This window comes from Aplidium turbinatum, chromosome 11 (genome assembly GCF_918807975.1).
Source record: "Aplidium turbinatum chromosome 11, kaAplTurb1.1, whole genome shotgun sequence".
Taxonomy (NCBI): Eukaryota; Metazoa; Chordata; class Ascidiacea; order Aplousobranchia; family Polyclinidae; genus Aplidium; species Aplidium turbinatum.
Window position 1 is genome coordinate 3,696,668 of NC_137482.1, and position 23,047 is coordinate 3,719,714.

A 23,047-nucleotide genomic window follows, 5' to 3' on the forward strand; every position below is an offset into this window, starting at 1 on the left:
AGAAATGATTTTGCTTTTTAAATATCACGCGCTTTTATAGGAGGAAAGTTCTCAAGTTTATTCAAACAAACAACTTTCTCTACTCTACGTTTACATTGTCATACGTCTTATCAATGTAAGAAAATATGCAAATACATTACTAAAATGAAGACAAACAAGTAAATATAAAGCAGCCTTTAATTCCTATTTAAGAATCAGGTGCCCAGCAACGTATTGTAGCTCATACACTTGCAGTAGCTGACTGGTTAAGTAGAGTACATCAAGTGTTTCTATGAATGAGTACAACTTAGGTAAAATTCAAGACTTCAAGGTTTTACCATCAGTGCAAATACGTAAATTAAGACAATGTAAGGACGATATTAAAGTTTGTATTCAATTTAAGTCAAATAAAGTTTTGTTCAACTGTTTACCGTACACGATTTTTAGACACACCGCACGAACAGCAGTTTACATGTAGCCTATTCCTGTTATAAAAACTTTAACTCACTTCTTACTTGATCTTCCGCAGGTAACTAGGATAATAATGAATTATTCTCTTGCGGTATTCTATATTCAATTACAAAAACGTTACCAAACAATCAAAGAATTATCTGAAAACAAGTTTGAAGAACATATGCAAGAGGAATGTCGTTAGAAAATCATCGAAAAGATGAAACGTCAGATAATTCAGATGATTTGGAAGCTCGATTAGGCAGTGTTGATAATAATCACGATAATGATAATAACAATAGCATTCAGACAATAAGCTTAATGATACAAAAAAATAAAAGGTGTAAAACTCAAGAGAGTTCCAGTGAAGAAACTCCAACCACTTTAACTTCAAGAATCAGTGCAGAATCCTTAGAGGATGAATCCGATTCCGATGAAACCTCAGCGCCAGTATCTAATCACAGAACTTCTGAAAGTGGTAACAATTTGACTGAAACGTCAACAGTTACCAGTCCCAACCGAGTGGTAATGTTACCGCGTGTCAATACTGATGATATTGTGGCCATCAGTGAAAATTCCAACATGGAAGTTCCTCATGTTGAAGGAAGGAATTCAGACGCACCAAGGTAGGTTATGCAACAGAAAAATAGCATTTGTATTTTAACAATATGAATTTCTAAAATAAATCCATTGATTCTATGATAACCAGTGGTGTAACAATAAAAGTTTTTTTGTGAGGTGGCAGGGCAGGTCTAGCTAAAGGGCGACGATCCACATTGTAGCACAAAATAAGCAAAAATGATGCTGGTTTGAACATTCGACCTGGTTTGTGGGAAACATATCTCTCTACCACACATCACAAAGACACCTCCAATAGTTGGTGCCTGCCTCCGGTGTTTTCGGTGTAAAATGTTCATCGCCTTGTGGGGTCTCTTGTAGATTACGTTTTAATTAATAGTTTACAATACCGCAATCTTAACGTCATACAAACTTAACGTCAGAAAATGAAAATAGTTGCAGAAACGCAATGCAAGCATTGCAGAAACGCAGAAACGAAACGCAACTTAACGTCATACTTGCAAAACCTTATTTTAGATATATGAACACGATGTGATATTGCGTCGATAAAACGTCATTATACTTTCTGATTTGGCATCTTCATTGATTCACCTTCAAAGTTACCAAATAAATGTTTGAAGAAACATAATCAACAGTCAACTTTTCAGTGTTAATTTTCAGAAACGTTGGGCAAAATGATAGTGGTAACTTTTTTTCAAACCTCACTCCGGCACCATCAGCGCTAGTGAGCACTACTTTCCCAGCAAACACAATCTTCAAGTCAGGTATTGCAACAAAAGTAAGTTTAACTACAGAATGAATCTTGATATACAATATAGTTCTATTGATTTGTTTATTTCACAATCTGTCAAGTATAATCTGTATCTCAGTAAACTTATTTGGTCTACTAAGACCATGTAGTCTAAACCCAGTATTGGCCTTTGTTGTTGCTTCTATTTTGAAATAGTTTATGTTGTTTCTACGTAAAACTTTTTCTATTCGTATTGCTTCATTTAAAAAAAAAGCAATTTTGTTTTCTCGAAAATTTGAAACTGTGCAAAACAATTTACCAATCAAGCCGTTTACGTTCATGAGTACCGGAAAAAATACGTTTCGTTTTGTTCCTGAACACAATTTGTAAGATGTTTTTCCTTTTAGTTTACTGTATTTCTCTAAAAATCTTTTTTCTTTTTTTTTTTTTTTTTTTTTTTTTTTTTGAATTTTTTGAATTTTTGAATAGGTTTAATAGAAAATTTAAGCTATCATTTTTCAACAAATTTATACTTATATTTAAGCTATCATGTTTGTGGAAACTTATATTATGTTTTATGTTTATTTTATGTATACAATATATTTAAAAATTGTTGGCATTACACTAGAGTGAATTATAATTATCCTACGTGAACGTATGTGTAGCTCAGTGGCGGCCAGATCGTATGTGGCATCCTAGAGCTAGTTTGTGGTTTTGGGATTAGTGAAGGGGTTGATGGGGCTTATCTTCCTTTTTATCTTCGATCCGCAATGCCAATTTGGACTGGAGCAATCGTGAGTTGTTTTTGTTTAACAAAATTCAATAGATTTTAAGCTTTTCATTAACTACTTCAAGACGTTCAGCCGTAGGATGTAGGTCTACAGCAGTGATTCTCAACCTTTTTTCTTTCGTGGCCCATTTTTGTTTGCATAAAAGTTCTGTGGCCCATTCAGTTTTTATGGAAGAAAAAAATTACAAAAAAGGTTTATAAACAAAAGCAGCAGAACATTGCCTTTGGGATGTTGCTGGAATCTCCTTGTTGAATCCAGGCGCTGACGCTTCACACTGTCTTCTTTTCGTTAAAAAAATTCATATCTTCATACTTGTAATTAAGATGAACTTTTTCCAGGTGAAGTTTCAGTTTTGATGGCCTCAATGAATGGTGACTAAGAACTTTACGACTTAATACACATTGTCCTTTTTCTTCTCTGTTATCAAAAATTGATGTATATACTGAATGTAATTTTCATCAAACTTAAAGCTTCAAGTATTGTCAATTCCTCCCCAAAATAATCCACAAAATAAAATGCTGCACGTACTAAAAAGCGGATCTGCAGAAGTTCAACAAGGCTACCGCTTATAAAGATGGCTTAATTGTAACCGCAAACTAGTCTATTGCATCACAAAGTGTTGTAAAACTGAGTTGATGTAAGCTGCATGTTAAATAATTAGAATGATGATTGCCACTTTGTAGCTAAAAACAGCAGCATCATTCATTGTAACTAAACAAACACACAAGTGTAAAATTGACTATAGTGACAAAAATGAAACAAAATGTTTCAATAAATCTTTCAATTTTTCAAATATGTCTGTGGCCCACATCAAAATGCTTCTATGGCCCACCAGTGAGCCATGGCCCACTGGTTGAGAATCGCTGGTCTACAGTCATAGGCTTCTTATGTTTAGCTTTCCATGAAAATATGTGAAGTTTTTAATCCCGAAATGTATCGGTTTTCAATTGGTCCAAGAACGTGACGACTGTTTTCATTTGACTTGACATAACACTCACTGTAAACAGTCAAATCTTTTAGATTAAAAGAATAAACTTTAAGCGAAATTTTATCTTATGGTGAACAGCCTACTCCACATTATTATACTACTTTTGTAATATTTCCTTATCTACCGTATAATTTTATTTCACTCGGCTCTAAATCTGGGCGTCACAAGCCTGCAATAGATCTTCTTTTTTTTCAGTATTTGATGACCGCAGTAACAGGTTCGGTTGCAATAAACAGCAAAAGGCAACTAACGGTGAGTAATAGCCTACGCATTTGTTGAATATTCAAATCCTATTAGCTTCGCACACTTGTAAAGGCTATGAAGCACTGAGGAAGGCCTAGTTACCGAGACTTCCATTAAATTGCCTGCAAATTGTTTTCACATTAGTTTTTTCCATTTTAATTGAAGATGGATTGATGTCTTTTGTACCAGATTATCATCTTTGGCGTTTTCAGCCTGATATCTTTGGGCTTATCAATCGCTTTGTCATCTCTCATTGCTCCTGACGTCACGGGGTACGCAACAGAGTCTTGTTCCAATGCCTCAGCAACTAACAAAGCTGCGAGCAAACCGGACAGTGAGGCGTTGGAGTGCAATGAAGCGGTAAGAAGGCACACAGGTGTGACGTGTCTACTGTAAATTTAAAGTAAAACTTGTTTTCTTTAAAGTAAAAATCGTAAAGTAAAAATCGATTTGAAACTAAATTTGTTTGTATTGTTGATTCATATCATTGTGTAGCCTACTTTCTGTAGAGTAGCCTACTTTATTATTCTTACTTGTAGGCCTAGTTGCACTTGTTCTTGGTTGTAGCTATTGCTACATTCAGGGCCGTGTGAACACCATCTCGTCTTACCCTAAGTCCATTAGTGTGGGCCCCTACCTTTAGCGATTGTTCTTAAAAAATACTTCGAAAGTTTTACCTGAGGTGTCCCCACCTTCACAGATAACATTTTCGCTTCATAACCTATCTCGATTCATATTGAAATTTGTCAATTTAATTATTATCAATTAACTAGGCTATTTGAGTGGGCAGTGTTTACTTCGAAATATTGCTTGTTAGTTTTTTTTGACACAAAAAACTTTGCACTCCCTTAATCCCCAACTTTGCTTGCCCAATATTTCAGAGATGAACGAAGTGTGGTTGAACGAGCGAAGCGAGTGAAACAATTTTACAAAAATGGAAAAAAAATTGTAAAATTACAAGCCGAAAAACGCTTCACGAAATGAATATGAGTGGGCCCCTATTTAGAAGTAGGCCACCAGTCTGGGGTATGGAAAGAAGTAAATACGGCTGGTCACAGCGGTAAACCATAATCTCTTCGTGGGAAAATTGTAACGTAAGATTCCCAAATCCTTTCGTCTGCATGCAATGACCGAACAAGAAACACTCTTCAGGAAACGTCTATTCGAGAATTGTATTTCTGTAAAAATTAGCCCGCGGCTATCGAAATCGAGATGCAACGCCGTACACCTCTAAAAACTGTCACTACAGAACAGATTAATTGGATAAAAGACGGAACTTTTGTCCAGCTAGCAAGCACTAAGCAAACAGTTAAATGTGCGACTAACTCTCAAGCAACCATTTCACGAATGACCAGAATAGATATCAATATCTCAAATTCACGTATGCAGTACTGTGACGCAATAATGCAAGACAATTATGAAGTCATTCAAACACCTGCTCCAGAGGCTGATGCAATATTTCATGTTTGAACAGGTTTCAAACTGAAACAGGTTTAAACAGGTTTGACACAAGTCCATGAACGATGGTGCAATTTTAGCACATTTTCTAGCAACTTCCATGACGTAAGATTCAGTAGACCTGAACGGTTTTATATGACGTTTGATTTGTACAGAGATTGGCCGTAACATAGCGGCCCTTAGTTATGACAGTCTAACATGGCATAACTAAAAAAGAATTGAAGGACAATCGTGAGCCAATGAATAAAAACACATGATACACAAATTGTTTAAATCACTCACGTTTAAGTTAATACGTAAATACAAAGGGCATGCAAAGAATGAACAACAATAAGAATAATACACGACGATACATGAAATTGGTACCATAGGTACACGCTAAAATGACGCTATATACAATGGTTGCGATAATAACCGACTGTTCCGGGCTCAGACAAGGGTCGGCCACCGCAGACAAAACCAAGCTCAAACCCTAACACTTAGGTGTTCTTTACGGGGGCGAGGCACGAAATATCCCTCAACACGTAGTCTACTTTCACTTTCCCCGTACTCTCATCATAGTTGCAGACGGCAACTTTGGCTCTACGAACCACAGGCTTCCCTTTCCTAATTTGTGGAACTACCTCATGCACCCTCCCAAGTTGATACTTCCCACGTTTACCAATGTCTTGGAGAGAACCCACCACTACAAGTTGACCAGGCTCCAAATTCTCGGCCATTTTCAGCCATTTTTTCCGGCCCTGAAGACCTGGCAAGTAAAAATCGATCCATTTGCTCCAAAACTGCTGAGAAAGTGACAAATTGAACCGATAATCCCTTCTTAGTTGGTCACGATCATGTGGTTGCCCAACAGCACAGTATGGGTCTAAGTATGGGGTCAAAAGTGAGGCAGGGGTGATGACAGTAAAATCCCTAGGGTCGTCACTCAAAGGAACCAAAGGGCGTTCGTTCACGATCCGAACAGCACTGCTGGTGTACGTAAGCAGTTCAATGAAATTGGGCTTACGTATTGAAGAGTCCAAAATGTGAAAAAAGTACTTGGTCATATCGGCCACGAAACCAAATCTTTCAAGCCGAAATCTGGCCAAGAGATTTGCCAGAGGGTTTAACAAGTCAGGACCCAAAAACATTACATCATTAACACAAGTTCCTCGAAATTCAGACTTGCCATCGTAAACAATGCGCTTTTTTAATTGTGACGTCACAAAGTATGGTAAATACCATTCAAATCCCTTGACATTTCCTGCTTCACCAGCACGCTCAATATAGCCATTAGATTTAAGATCTTTCATGGTGTCAGTAAGGAAATCACGAAGTTCAGGTTGTTTTAAAGCCTTCTTCCTTAAAGCAGCAGCTCTATCTGACGCCAACACAAAATTGTTAGGTAAATCAATATCTTCCTTCAACGGAACAGGTATCTCAAATCAACCATCTTTCAACTTAATATTCGGTTCAACAAGTTCTCTAGCCAAAATGTCATTGCGAGACAATTCACAGGTTTCATTTTGCAAAGTCAAATCCTGAATGACTTTATTCAGGTCTGCTATTTCCATATCACGAGACTCAATTTTACGTTGAAAGCTAGAGATGACATCCGACTCTGAAGACGTTTGCACTCTGCACACTTTAGCAACGCTTTCAACTAAGGGTGACTTACCACCACAAGCCAACCAACCGAGAGGAGTGAGTAAAGCATGCGGTTCACTACGATTCTCACCAACAGGCCCGGATTTAGGGGGGGGCAGAGGGGGCAGTTGCCCCGGGCCCCCCGACTTTTGAAGGGCCCCCCTATGTGAAAAAAATGTGATTTTGTGTTATTTTTTTCCTTTTGGCTTTTAAAGTTTCTGCAAAATGCTGTGCAGTAGGGCAAAGGCAGGTTAGTTGATACAATTTTCACATTTAGTGAGATTTTACTAAAACTGTTGGATATAGAAACACCATTTATGGTGCTAAAGAAACTTCGTTTGTTGGGCTAACTTTCCCCCAAGTTTAGTCTGTTTGATGTCACTGGTTATCAGTTCAGACTCATTCAAACATACATCTCCGGTTTGTATCAACTAACCTTCCAGGAAGGTTAGTTGATACACCTATGAGGTTAGTTGATACATGGAACTTCTAGTTGATACGATCAAAATACGCCTCAATTATACTGAGAATATAATATACTTTATAGGCTACTTTTGAAATATTTATACTCAAACTACTGTAGTGTAGATAGTAGAACCATATTGCCAGGTCAGAGTTAACCAAAATCCATGACAGTGCTGCAGTCTTATAGTGTTATCTAGTGTAAAATGTGATAAAGATATTTTACATCCGGATGTTCTTCCTAACGTCAATCTGTTATACAGATTTGGAAATTGACATAATTGTCAATTCTTATGACAGCCAGGGTTTACGTAGGCCTACAACGTACAGTAAGAGAGTCTTCAGTTGATCTGTAGCATCCAGTGGTGTAGCCAAGGGAGGGGGGGAGAGGTTTGGGGGGTTACAACTCCCTTTGGCACTCGTGTGACGTCACGAGATTGAGAATGGTGCTTTCAGTCTCTATGTCTCTAAAACAAAGTTTGCCTAATTTTAAACGAAACTGCATCAAAAGAGCGAGTTTTGCCAATACCAAACATTCAAATATCTCAGCCAGGAATTAACAAGAAAACATAGAGACAGCTTTATTACCAAAAAATGCCCAAGAAAACATGATCTTATCTTTTTGCTATGCCACCGGACAGCACCATTTTACAGGAATATTTATACCCACATCTTTGTTGAAAATGCTCTCAAAATGCACGAATATCAAAGTAATTTTTTCAAATTTTCTGGGGGAGGCCCCCCAGACCCCCGTCGCTGGGTGTCGCCTTTGGCAAAGACGCCGTCGGGCTTCGCCCGCCGGCAGTCAAAACCCCCTCTTTTCAAAATTCTTGGCTACGCCACTGCATCGATCAGTTTTTCTTTTATAAAACTGGGGCATGTTGTCAAAGAGGCCTTGTTAGCCTAATTCTGTGATATTGTCAAGTTCACAGGTTCTGCAGCTTCATTTACACACAGCTCAAAAGTTCAACAACTAATTCCAAACCAATTTACAGAGTTTCACATGTAGGCCTATTTTACCTGAAAATATGGTTGAAATATTGCAGGTCACTGAATGTATGAATGCAGTTTAGTTGATACAGTGTATCAACTAGCCTTGGCTAAAATGTATCAACTAACCTTTTCCTTACTTTTATCAAAAATGTGTCTGCCATCAATCTAACTAAGTCGGTTAAAATGATTTGATTTATGCAATGATACTATACACCTATATACTGCCTGTCGCCAATAAGTTAATCTTTTACCGTTTTTCAAACACTCAAGAATTAACTGAATTGTAAATTTGAAATAATTTACAAAAAAACTCAATTTTTGAACATTTTGCATTATTTTACAAACTTGAAATTGGATAACAGCGAAATCATCATGTCACCACTCAATCATTATTCTTCACCAGTTGGTGGCGGTATTTGTACAAAATCCGTTTTCTGGAATCCGTTTTTAGTGGTGTATCAACTAACCTTCTGTATCAACTAACCTGCCCTTGCCCTACTGGACTGATGCTACTGTAGACGTAGAGGTGGTTTTTCGCGCCGTAGGCGCGAAAAAATTTTTTGCACGGGGGCCCCCCGATCTAAAAGTGCCCCGGGCCCCCCATCAGCTAAATCCGGCCCTGCTCACCAACACGCTCTTCTTTTGCCCACATCAAATAAGCGTTGTCGTTGCCAATCAGTACATCTACAGTACTACAATCATTCAATGAAACATATTCACGTCATGAAAATGACGGAAACCACTTAAATCTTGTTTATGCGGTAAAGTTTTAACATCGTCAGCCCAAGCTGGGTTAACCACCGAAGTTATATCACAAAACAGTTCATTCGTCTCTAACGACTGAATGTTGAGTTTAACAAGTTCAGCACAAGTAGGTTTCTGACCAGCCAGAGTATCCATTTTAAACGACACTTTGTCATACGGTTTAATGCCAAGCTCGCAGACCAAATCACTCGAAACAAACGTCAACTGCGAACCAGGATCATGCTGACAATACACCAACTTCGATTTGCCAGTCATAGGATTCAAAACACGAGCAGCAGTAATGCGGTTAAAGGCTGCTTTAACATTTCCAATCTTAACATTACGCACAGGAACTCTGGCACCAGCATCATCTTTACCGACCGAATCCAGAGAATCACGTGACGTCACATAAAAATCATGCAGAAGAAAATAGTGTTTCCTATCGTTGTTAGGACCACACTTACGACAGTTGTTTGCATGAACGCAATCCCTAACCATATGCTGGCGCAAACAATTCAAGCATTTGCCAGCTTTCACAATGACATCTCTCCGATCTTTAGGTGTCAAGCGCAAAAATTCTTTACAATTAGACAAAAAATGATATTCAACTTGACCACGTGACGAACAATAAAAACATGCCGGTATGTCACTACGTCTGGCCACACCACTGCGCGGTGCGCCAACAGCAGTCGAGTACTGCGAACTCCCTGAAATCACATTATCATGGGGTTTTACCGACGTCTGCCTAACCGGACAAGAAGGCAATTTTCCTTTGCCAAACTTTTTAAAATGCTGCGACTCACCAGAATCGCCCATTAGCATAATGCTAAAATCAGTCGACTTGCGCGTTTCCTCCCGTACAACAAAACCGAACAAACTCTGAAAAGTAGGCTCATCAGTGCCACCATACTGATCACCTAAAAAGTCAAGATAACGCTGCTTAGCATCAAACGGGAGTCGCTTAGCCAAATCCAAAACAAAACGTCCTTCCAATTTGTCACGCTGACCATAAGCTTGCGCGTAAAGCAGACACTGCGACAATTCATCTTTAAACTCTTTCAAATCACTGGAAGAGATTGAATTCAATTTGCTACCATATAGCGATACTTTCTAATTTCCGGTTCGGCGAAAAGACCTCCACGAACCCCAAAACGCTGGGACAAGCGAGCTAACGACATTTCTATCCTGTCTTCCTCTGACAAGCCAGGAGTGTCGGAAACCAAATTAGCAATCGTTTGCGCAGCTGTTCTAACACAAGCTGCTTGTAACAAAGTTAAACGAGTTCCCTTAAAGGGCGAAGCTGCCATCAAGGCCGTAACACGATTTTTAAAGAAGATAAATGGCATATTATTACCATCGTAACCAATCAAGGCCGCCTTATCAAAAAACGTCCTACTATTTTGGTATTCAAAAAAGCAATCCTGTTGTTGAGAACACGATTTAGCGGGAGGAGACAAACTATATCCCTTAAGGGGCTGAGTGGGCTCAGTCACATGCTCAGCCCGATCACGATCCTCACACACGTTAAAATCAGGAGACACGATACGCCTCTCACAACCACCCAAATTACGTGTAGCTGGGCGATCAACAACTGGCGGCGCAGAAAACTTTGAAGGAGGCAAAGCATTACTGCTAATGGCGGCCCCGTGACCTGTACGCTCTGGGGGAGGAGTTCGGTTGTAATTTGCAGACCTTGGCTCTACAGCCTTCGGAAGACCCTTAGCCGCGGCCCCGAGACCTCCTGAAACAGCTGGAAAACATGTGGATTGTACAGGTCCACTTACAGATTGAACAGGCGTCTGGAAAAGGTTAGGTAAATTAAACTGCGATTGATGTTCACTTCTGGAATGCCTAGAAGAGCCCTTCCTAGAGCTACGCCGGGAGCCCAACTCAGAACGATATTCAGCTAAAACTGCCTCTTTACGTTGTTCGGCCCTCAACTGAGCGTCTTTGAGTGCGAACTCAGCAGCTCTAGCTTCGGCTTTCGCGGCGGCCTCAGCAGCTCTCGCTTCGGCCTCAGCTCTTGCGGCAGCCTCTGCTCGTGCGGCCTCAGCAGCTCTCGCTTCGGCCTCAGCTCTTGCGGCAGCCTCTGCTCGTGCGGCCTCAGCAGCTCTCGCGTCGGCCTCAGCTCTCGCGGCAGCCTCAGCTCGTATGGCCTCAGCTCTTGCGATGGCCTCAGCAGCTCTTGCTTCGGCCTCAGCTTGGATCTGGAGCTCCTCTCGTCTTAACTATAGGTTAATTTGTGCAACTATCCGTGACGAGCTCTCGGACATCCTAGTGCTTACATTTGAGGCGCTATCCTCAGGATGTATGTCAGCATCCAACATATCTGAGAACTCACTTACTTTTTGTTCGAAATTATTTTTCAACGAGTTAAATTCGGGATCTACCCTATCACGAAGTTCTGCCAAGATTGCAGAGTTAAAAATTTTAGTCAAAAGAGCATGGAAATGCCGTAAATCCTCTTCCAAAGTAGAGAACTTAGATCTAAAAATTAACAGTTCCTGCTTATCACTCAAAGAACCTAGGGCTACAGAAAGTTCCCCAATTTGAGTCAAAATATCCCGTCTAAGATGCCGGGCCTCTCGAACTGACTTAGCCTCATCGTTAATGGGTCCCTCCCCAGAATGGCCTGCCCGACCGCAAAGAACATCATCAGGCTTAAACTCAGTCGAGTCGACGGCGGCCGAGTCCCTGTCGCCACCGAGTCTAGACATATTAAATGTTGGGGCTAAATTTAACAATTAAAAAATTAAGTTACACAAACACACAAAATTAAGTTATAAAACTTAACTGTAAAGACCGTAAAAATACAAAAAAGAATTTAAATGCACGATACCGTAGCTGTACGAGTATGAAGTCCTAAAGTCCACAAAACTTGCTTGGATTCTTCCACTTCAATCTTCAAGCACAGATGGATTGCCTTTAATCTTCTTTCTTGCCAATGAAAGTCAAAGTTATTTTTCTTCAGTACCAAACTGAGAAGAAATGTCTTTACTTTTCTTTGCTTCTGTAAGAGTGTAGACTACCAACCAACAAATTTCGTCCTTTATTTTTTTATGCCTTCAAGTGCTTCTTGGCCTACCAGCTAACAAAATCGTCTTTTATTTTTTATGGTCACAGCGGTAAACCATAATCTCTTCGTGGGAAAATTGTAACGTAAAATTCCCAAATCCTTTCGTCTGCATGCAATGACCGAACAAGAAACACTCTTCAGGAAACGTCTATTCGAGAATTGTATTTCTGTAAAAATTAGCCCGCGGCTATCGAAATCGAGATGCAACGCCGTACACCTCTAAAAACTGTCACTACAGAACAGATTAATTGGATAAAAGACGGAACTTTTGTCCAGCTAGCAAGCACTAAGCAAACAGTTAAATGTGCGACTAACTCTCAAGCAACCATTTCACGAATGACCAGAATAGATATCAATATCTCAAATTCACGTATGCAGTACTGTGACGCAATAATGCAAGACAATTATGAAGTCATTCAAACACCTGCTCCAGAGGCTGATGCAATATTTGTTGTTTGAACAGGTTTCAAACTGAAACAGGTTTAAACAGGTTTGACACAAGTCCATGAACGATGGTGCAATTTTGGCACATTTTCTAGCATTTTCCATGACGTAAGATTCAGTAGACCTGAACGGTTTTATATGACGTTTGATTTGTACAGAGATTGGCCGTAACAACGGCCTTTCATGATTTAATTAGCTATTGATTATCGAGCTACTGTAATATCGTTTTATTCTGTGGACAGTTAAAAAACATTAGATCGACTAAATAAGTGGGGTTCCTAATTAGCCGTTGCCCCTCTGGCCGGGGGTACGAGGGGCGGTAACCACGGCCCTGGTTACACTGTTGTCTTTGCAATTTACTGTGTTGCCCAACCAAGCAGTGAAAAACTCTAAAACAGTTTAGTATTTCCTTTTTCCGTTTAGTTTATTCTGATAGAATCTAAAGGTTCCCAAACTGGGGTCCGCGGGCGATAGATGATATGTGTCTGACTGGAAATTTCTTTCAGATTGATGTTGAGAGGCATTCATTTCAAAGACTTTATCATTATCAGGGCCGTTTTAACCTCCCCCTGTACCTCTCGACCGGGCCGGGGCCCACTCATTTCAGTTTATTTAATGTTTTTTGGCCATTTGAAATTTAAAAGAAAAAGTGTGCAACCACTGCTACAAAAGCTTGTTATTCAATAGCTTAAATCACATAAGGCTGTATTTACCGCTTCTAAAGCCCCCAGCCGAGAATCCCACTTCTTTTTAGGGGCCCACCCATATTTATTTGGTCCAACGTTTTTTGACTATTTGAAATAACAAAAGTGCCAATAGCTCGATATTTCATAGCTTTAGCTGCACGATAGGTTTTGGATTGCCGATCATCACTTGGAATGACTATTTTAAATCAACGAAACCAGTAAATCTACGCTATTTTGTTAGAGTTTATAAAAGAAATAATACTACCCTTGAACTGGCCACCCTATTGTCCTAAGTGCCGAAGGCTCAGTTCATTCAGAACCTTATCTTCTTGTCCCCCGATGTTTGAATCTAAGAATGGGACTCACCATGACCTACTTGTGGATTTCGAAGAGGGGGCGCAAGATAGTGCTCCCACAGACCTTATCATTATTACATCTACTGCTTCATTACTTATGATATTTCTCTTAATATTTTCAGAAGCTTGTAACTGTTCTTGCGGGTATTTCTTTGGCGTTCGGTCTAATTGATGCCGTCATATCCATAGCGAGCGCCATTGTTTGCGGTCAAGCTCTTTTCCGGTGCTGCTCGAAACCTGATGTCAATGTTGTTCAGGTAAAATATTTCTCAATGAAATTATTAGTGCAATAATTTTGTGACCAATGTCACGCTTTATACTTAAAACACAAACTCTAAGGTTACATTTCAGAAAAATGCATTTTATATTATTTCAGCTGGCTTACTTCACTACAAAGGTTTGGTAGCCTTCTAGTTTTGCACCCTGAATATAGGTCTTTGGAAGTTGAAGAGGATAACTTGATAGTACCTTAGTACGGGGCCCAAATTATCCTGTCAACGGTCCTGCCAAGTCCTTGAATTATGAAATTCGTTTCTGTACCTTCTTTTGTTTCTTTATCATCTTTTATTATTATCAATACTTATTAATACTAAACTTATCAATACGTCTGCTACATAGTCCAGTGGTGAGAGCCCTGGAACGGAAATCGAAAGGAGGCCGGTTCGACACCGCCCAAGAGCATGTGGCTGTGGCAGGACACTTAAAGACATGCCTGAAGGTGGACACGAAGATTGGCTTCCTTGCTTTCCACTTAATCTAAATTTTCAACCACCGGGCGCAAGCCTGGACACGACAAAAACATTATCAATACAAGCATAACAAAATCCGATCTGTTTTAAGCTTTATTTGTTATACTGTGGAGCTAAGAGGCTATTTCTTTACTACTCTCAGAAAAGGTGACAACACAGGTCACCCAATGATAGTAGCCATTTGTTCCCCTATTCATTAAACCGACAAAGTGGAGAAGCTCTTTTTCAAAAATGTTTGTACAAAATTTGAATTTTCTTACAAATTTATGGCTTATAATATTATAGATAATCACGTCGTAAAGTCAACTATTTTAACAAAAAATCACCCTAATTTTTGCAGGAAGCTCCAGTGTTCTTCAGAACTGGACCGACAGGAGATGTTGAGGCAAATATAATAACTGGACAACATCGTCCCCCTGTGGTTGTTCCGTTACCAGAATATAATGACGTAGTATCCGATTCAGGTAAAATTAATTGAAACAGTTATTTACTATCTAAGATCAGAAAAAAGCTTTATTTAAATGTTTATAGCCAACTTCCAAGATTTGTGTGAATGGTTTTTATTGTATGACCTAAAAGGGTTTCGAACCAGATCTAACTTACTAACTTGAAGTACAACACCATAACCAGCAGACCAGCAAGAAAGCCCCACACATAAAGATTCACATTTAAAACAGATGATTATTTCAACTTAGAATTATTGATGTTGTTTAGCAGGTCCTCCTCACACAACAAGCCAACTCCCTTCTCAAACAGATCTTATGGATGTTGGTGGACTCCCGTTTCCTCCACGAACACCTCCTCCAGCATACCGAAGATCAATATCCGAAGACACAAATGACAGTTCCGATGAAGGCATTCCAACTTGAAGAGTTATCTTCCAAGCATTAGCCTACTTTTTTTTGGTTTTTCATTATTGTATATCCTGTTGACGTAAAGCCGATACGATGTTTTGCAATTGTCCAGAATTAATTTAACAAAAGTAGACGCTTAGACAAAATCTTGACGCTTTTTCTAACGATTAATATTTTGCCAAAAACAATTAATTTTAATCGGCTTCGAAACAAATTTGCAATAAGTAGTAAGTATGTTCACATTGCTTACAAATCTGTGAGCAGTGAAGTTTGCTGTCTTTGGAGTTGCTTTTAGTTTTTCGATATGTCCAATGTTATGTTCCTCTGTCAAATGATGTTAGGAATACAGTTTTCGCAAGCTAAAAATTTCATTGTACATTTCATATTTCTTGAGCAACATCAAGCTGGATTACTTGTTGATTTCCAATGACTCGGTTTGAGCAATGAGAATAATATGAAAGAAAAGTTTGTTTTGAAATCGCTGGCAGCAGTAATGGCGTAGGCTACTGTACTGTACCTTGCAGAGCAATTACAAAGTCCATTATTGATATTCAACGTTGTTTAACCGTTCTTTTAAGCCAACTTGTAGTTTACAGCTTCAGGCTAAGGTATTTTTATTTTTTTATTGTACTTTGTTCAGGGATATCTAGAACAACGGGATTGCTGACTCTGTTTTGAAGTGGACAATAGGAGGGTTACTGCATCAGACTATGTTGCATTGCATTTAAGGAAGAATAAATGTTCCTCAACATGCATTTAGTGACTGGCTGGTTCAACGCTTGCTTTTCAAGATCATGATTGAATGGCACTGGTTCAAGTCTCACACCAGATAAAACAAAATTAATAAAGCAGTATACAACATTAAATTCAGCAATTTAAACATCAGAGAAATGAATGTTAAGTACGGTATTCACAATTTAGATGAATATTCCTACAATTTATTACATCGATAGGAGATAAAACACATTGCTACAAATGCAAAAGTGCATAAATATAAAAGAATATTAATTTAAACAGCAAATAGATAAACAGCGTTGAATTGAAACACAAAATGGGGTAATGTTCATTTAGTTTATTTAGCACTTTTGGAGTTCAGTTTGCGAATAGTACGAGACATTTTTGCTGGTGGTTCAATTTCCACACGATTCAACCGTGTCAGTTCATTTTTCGCAAAGCAATTAAATGAGACTCTTAAAATTAAATCGAAATTGTTATGGCCTGAAGTACATGTTTGCGAAAATAAAACATTGTAAGACTCTGAGTCCTTTGCAAATTGGCAGCAGCTGCAACAAATGAACCTCGCTGATTGCTGGTAGCAAGCAGCTTTTTCCGAATGAGCTCATCTGCTATTACTGCGGCATACAGCTGGTTCGCAAAGCTACAGAGAGTAAAACAGTATTCTGTTGGTACCGATAATCCGCCACGATTTGCCATCGCAAGTAGTTCATTTGGATTACTTTTTAAGCATTCGTCGGTTATGGATGGATCAGTGTTTTCTTGAAATAACACATCTTTGCACGGGGTGCATTTCCTTGTCCGTGATACACTTCTGGCAATGTATCCACTCACGTAGTATGTGATGGAAGAATCTGTTTCGGAAATTTTGTCTATGGTTGCAGTTTTAAAAAATTCCAAAAGCCAATTGTCTTCCGTAATTTCAACATAGTCCTCATGTAACGGTGTATTTTCACTTTGAAGAGCAAGGTTAGATTTCTTGAAAATGGACTCTTTTTCGATTAGGCTTAAGCAACGGATTTTTTTCTCAGCTTGAAAAAGTTGATTTATGGACATGAAAAAATTGCCACCATTAACTTGGCGGTACCACCCAAATCTTCCCTCAATCGGATCGGAGCAAATCTTTCCAGGGAGAACGTAGAGAAAGTCGTGGTGGAGTATTAAATGCTGAACCAGAGACACCATTGCTTGAATAGTTTGAATGCATGCTAAGAAAGTTTCTTTAGTTAGTCCTGCTTTGTCTGATTGCTTCCAAGATATCAAAATATTGGCAGCCGTGTTCAGAAAAGTGAACCTGCTGTCCGACTCGCTTTGCGTCAGTTGAAAAGGCTCGCAAGCGGCATCCCTTTTTCTGTAGCCTGCATACAAAAACATCAACATAATATTGTTTACACAATATATAAGTATAAAAGTCTTGAAACTCAACTTATAATAAGTATTAACAAAAATCAACCACTCCTGATATTTTCCACGTAAACAGACAAGTCAAAAGAGGTCAAAGAGACAAATGATTGAGGCTTTGAGTTTGCAATAAATTAATAGTTTTCAGTTAAACTTTATCATTTTGAAATAATTCTTCAAATTAAGCTAAATTTAGTGGAAGCGATGGTGCTTAACATTGTGCAGGTCATTACATGAAACAATAACTGCAGAGGTCAAACAAACAGACACACAACATAATGTAAAATCATAACACAGATACGTTTTCTGTCATGCCAGAGCTTTTAGTCTGAGAATTGAACTTTGGGCATTCCATACATGAGGTGGACGTTTTAACTACAGTAATCAACCATTTCTACTGCTAGCAGATTGAACTTTGCAAGCGTAAGATATATATGTACTAGCAAAAACTAAAACCGTACTGTCACTTTCAAACTCACATTTGCTCGGCGTTTTCAAGGACATTATTTTCCAAATCTCTAGTACAAATTTTAAAAATCGAGCAGTCCCCAAAAAGTCTGGATTGTCTTTCGCATAATACTCCAAGGCAGTGATTGTTGGCTCACTGAATACACCTGAAAAGTAATAATTTTTAAATTAAAACAAGACTAAACAAAAAATTTACAGTCAGTAAAAGTTGCACAAATTCTAGTTCTGCGATCAGCAGCAGGTGTCATCGTATACAAACGCATACAGGTACTTCTTACATGTGACTTGTAGTTGTAACCGATAAGAGTTAGGCTAATCAACAAAAATTAGCACATGTTTTACTGTTTCATGAAACACATGCACCATCTTCTCTACGGAAAACAAATAGTTAAACGGAATTGAATGCTGTACGTTAGGTATTCTATTGCAAATTAAAACTGTTTTAAAAGCGACTTACACAAAGCATGTTGCGGAGATGTTCGTGACACATTGCTTGGATTTAGCGAAACTTTCTTCAAGGTGTGGGCAACTTTTAAACATTTGTGTTCTTCAATTGCGTAAAGACGTTTAATGTGGTTGAAGTTGGCATGGCACGACTCTCCAAATACACTTTCAAAACCTGCATTTGGTATCGTCATGTAGCATTTAGACATAAAATTGTTGAAAATGTTCTTGAAGTTGTGCGTGAAATCAAACAGAAGAAAAAGTTTTTCGCCAGACCTTGTAGGATGATCGATAAATGGTTTGAGTACCCCTCCACACAAATCAACCATCATCTTTCTATAACGACAAAGAAAATACATAAGAATAAGTACCGTACTTCCAAAAGATCCTGCTTGGCTCTTTCCCACAATAACTACATGATTATTTGTTAAAACTCTCGTATTTGTGCACGGTAATGTTGTAGGCTATTTAACTTCGTGCAAACTACTAAAAATAAAAACCAAGATACTAGAAATAAACCTTGATACACAGAGTGGAACTTGCTGTAGGTGAAGTAGAACAACCTAACATAAAACAAGATTTGAGTCTTACAAGATGTAGACCGAAAGAGCAAGAACACAACTGTGATAACACATTTTCATACAGAGCGCCAGATCTGGAATTCAGATCTGATAAAAATTGCTAACAATTTATCAACGCTACGACATTGCACTATGCGTGCAAGCAGCGGCGCTTGTAAAATCCGAGGAAAAGGACTGTAAACAAGTATTAATTTTACAAACGTTATTTTGTTTAAAACAAACCACATGCGAATGCCAAAATACAGCCTATTGCTACAAAGCAATTTTAGTTTACAATAACTCACGAATGCTGAAAATGATGAAACACAGTCTTGCAACCAGTAACTTAATAGAAAAAACACAGCCTACCTGTTGCAAACATGATTGTCTGTAGAAACTGCAACCACAAATACTAAATCATTAAGGGCCGCCATCACTTTGTTAAACCAAAAGTGCAGTAGTTTTGTGTCCAGTTTGTTTACAGGAATCAGACATACAACATCACGAAATTTTGAGCATGAAGATTGAATCATAAATGTAAGATCCGTTTTAGCAGGAGCTCCATCTTCAGTGATTCCTACAAAAGCTCCATTGCTGTATTCGACTCTGCGTGCTGTGTAGACTTCATCAATTAAGAGAGTGACAAACTTTTCGTGCTCTGTCAAATCAGAAATCCGTTGCTTCAAGTATGGAAGGTCTAGTTGGCCAGACTCAACGGTACGTCCACTGGAATATGAGCGAAGCGTGCTCAAGGATGGCAAAAGAAAAACAGTTTTCAATTTTTTATATAGCGATGTACTGGTCAATTGCCACAAAAAGGCCATTGTTATTATTGTAGCAGAATATCGCCGACCTTCTTTTGGTTTAAACAGCAGTTGCAACTGTTCAATTATGAAATAAAATAATGCAGCATTTGCTACATTTTCACCTCTTTCAGCCACGACGCTGATGTAGTCTAATTGTAATGCGCAAACAGCTACATCAATAAAAGCAGCACTAGTGGAAGTGCTCTTATCAGCCACAGCTTTGCAGTGCGCCAGGGACCTCAGAATACCAGGACCGCTCACTGGAGAATTTTCGGTGTTTTAGTGGCCACTAGTAGGGTAAAAAAAACTCACACGTTTTTGAGAATTATGAATGTGATTTTTTGAGGTCGGTAGTGGTCTGTTTTTTGCAAGCAAGTGATGAATCCTCATGATGTGTAACTTTATTATAACAGATGGTATTCCTTACATATGAGTACAAGCAATAACGTGGTGGTTCTCGTTTTAAGAGACTTAGCTGAAGACTAATTGCTACCCTACTGACTGAGAGATGACTTTTAAGCTTATGATTTTCAGGCTAACTTAAATCTGTGTCTAGCTGTTTCAGTGGCAAGTACTATTATTACTTCACTAGCTGGTACAAACAGGTTATTTTAAGCATAGATTGTAGTCATGGTCATCCCTTTTACATCAGCAATAAACATGTGTTGGGGTGGGTACCGTACCGTTTCTCCAGTTCTGGTAAACTTCCTAATAATTTTGTAAACTTTTGATCAGCAATGTTGCCTTTTACCTATCAGGCTACATACCTTAGGAATTTTTGTCTTGAAAAGAGAAAAAAGTCCTTTGCTTTGAAAGAGAAAAAGAATAGCCTACGTCATAACCAGTCAAATAGTATTTCAGATTAAAAGACCGGAGCCGGTCAAATAGCCACTGCCTTCAATGTACGTTATATCACTAGCCTATCAGTTACTTTACATGATTTTATTAGGTTAATAATTTTTGCTTAATGTCTAAATAAATATATACAACTAAGGATAGTGCTGTTATGCAAGTGTTTAGATACCATGGTGTTTACTTGCTGTATTCCAAAATGTAAAACTGGATATAAAACAACTAAACCAACCACCACTGAAAAAATCCAGTTCAAATTTCCAGCTGGTAAAATTCTACAACAAAAGTGGATTAGAGCAATTCCTCGTCGAGATTGGAATCCAACAGAAAAACATAGATTGTGTGCAAAACATTTCAATAATGATGATTTCATTACCACTTCTCATGATACAAAAAAGAGTCGAAAGATTACTCGCAAATCTGATAAACTGCAACGGATACGTTTTAAACCTATGGCTGTTCCACATGTTTTTCTGTGTCTTCCTAAGTATTTATCTACACCTGGGCTCCCATCTCGACCTGCATCTGCAAGACTTAACTTAGAAAATGCAGCAATAACAAAAATGAGTGAAGATCTGTTACAACAGAAAACATTTAATGATTTTGCATCATTCCAGCAGAAAATAAAGAATGAATCATTGATAAGTGGGTACATTGCAATAAAGAAAGACAATTGTATGCAATTTCATTACATGAAATGCTCAGGGAACTTTGTTGATGCTCCACAGTTGCTGGCATCAGTAATTATTACTGATAGTATGGAAGTTAAAGCATGTAGCTGTATGTGCAGATAATCATGTTTGCAACAGGTAAGCTAAAATATGTTCTTATATTGATACATGTGCAGCATTTAAGAAATTGTTGTTTAGGCAATTGACATTTTTGGTGTGCAAGAAATTAGCTTGCTTTGGCAGCTAATGACAGTTAGTTGTTGCTAATCTCACCATACTCTTTGTCTTTAATCTCAATGTAGAGCTTGAAATTTTTTGATAAAAATGATTTAACTTGGTAACATTTTTTCTTTACAAAAACCTATGAGCAACTCACATTTGCTTCCGGCTTTGTGCAAAAGTGAGCTTGTTAGTGACACTGCATTTGTATATATACATAATGTATATATCATACAGTATGTGAAAAGATTTGGAGTTTTAAATAACAAATGTGGAGTTAAAAAGTTTAATTGCATCTAGAATTTCTATCCTCTAGAGTGTGGTGTTTATATGGTATGATTCCAGTGTGGTTTGGCATTTTGGTTTTGTCAAAGCAGTGTGTTGCACTGCTTTTAATGTCTGGTGCATACATAGCATCATCCGATGATAACAGTTATAAGCATAATTTTAATGCTCTTTTTCTCTGTGTGAGTTAGTTTGTTGTGTTATGGTAATTTATAAACTGTACTAACTACTGGTGTATGTATATTATATATATATATTTTAGAAAGCTTTTTGTGGACCTTGTGATGGGAATTTGTCACACAGCATTGATCACCCAACACGGAATGGAGAACGTTTGTTTATTTTATTCGACTTTACACACAACTTCAAAAACATGTACAACAACTTTCTTAACAGGAAAATAATGTATCTTCCCACTGTTGGCCATGAACAAATATTGGGTGAAGCCTGTTGTGCTGAATTCTCAAACATCAAGAAGCTGTAGGCCTATGCTCTGGAAGAAAATAAGACTCTGAAAATAGCCCACAGCTTGAAGAAAGTATCATTAAATCCAAGCAGTATAGCACGAACTTCTCAACAAGCTCTAGGTAAGTAGATATGTTTGTTATACCTTGGTTACCTGTTTATTTCACTAATAATTATAAGCTTATAACAAACTTTATATTGTACATAGACATAATTTAATGTATTGTTAGTTAAAATAGCGGTTACTGTGAAGCCTTAAGTTTTGTAAGATAGCAGCTTAATGTCAAGCCTTCTTGGTAAATGACAACCTCTGGTTATATGAATAGGTTTGTGCTCTTTTTACTGCATGATTAATTATTGAATGACTATATAATTATTAATTAGTAATCATTAAATTCCTTATCCATTAAGTTTGTTGATGTGAACAATTCAAAAGAGCTTCATGAATGAAAGTATATTATACCATAATGTACCTTCCAGGTGTATTCAGTAAATCCACTGCCAGAGGTTTGAAATACTATCCCAGCACCTACCCTCCATTCATGCAGACTGCTCGGTACGTGAAATTTGTGAACAACATAATTATGGAAAATCATGTCAGTAAAAGCACCATATAAAGGTAAGTCTTGTTTCTGAATTAAATAGGTACTGTCGCTAAGAACAGTCACACAATAGTTATGGTTTTAAAAGCATTTTTTCAATCTGGCCAGAACTCAAAATCCAGGTCTGGTATATCCCTATTAGTGTCTACTAAAGTATATTATACACAAAATAATTCTGGTTATGTTTTGGTAGATTTAAGAAAAAGAGACCAAAGGTATATGGCGATGAAGGATTGAAGGTAGTAGATGGTGAAAATCATGCAGCATTGGCATACTTGCAAGAAGCAACACAATTCTTAAAAGAATGGCAAGCATCTCATAGATCTGGACT

The 23,047-nt window shown here is 38.1% G+C and overlaps 1 protein-coding gene across 1 annotated transcript; it reads left to right on the top strand.

Moving 5' to 3' along the window:
- Positions 1-624: 624 nt before the first annotated feature.
- Positions 625-15,588, top strand: LOC145779728 (uncharacterized). Its single transcript, XM_082591365.1, has 8 exons — positions 625-1,055; positions 1,669-1,786; positions 2,404-2,532; positions 3,713-3,769; positions 3,950-4,120; positions 13,728-13,862; positions 14,695-14,818; positions 15,072-15,588. Exons 1-8 carry the CDS (start codon positions 625-627, stop codon positions 15,221-15,223), a joined length of 1,317 nt encoding a protein of 438 aa, XP_082447491.1. The 3' UTR covers positions 15,224-15,588.
- Positions 15,589-23,047: the final 7,459 nt, after the last annotated feature.

What these genes read in the sequence shown, in the direction of transcription:
- LOC145779728 (XM_082591365.1), top strand. Translation starts at nt 625, where the DNA reads ATGTCGTTAGAAAATCATCGAAAAGATGAAACGTCAGATAATTCAGAT. An exon ending in CAATTTGGACTGGAGCAATC is followed by an intron (nt 2,533 to 3,712) that starts GTGAGTTGTTTT and finishes CTTTTTTTTCAG; the next exon opens with TATTTGATGACCGCAGTAAC. An exon ending in CGTTGGAGTGCAATGAAGCG is followed by an intron (nt 4,121 to 13,727) that starts GTAAGAAGGCAC and finishes TAATATTTTCAG; the next exon opens with AAGCTTGTAACTGTTCTTGC.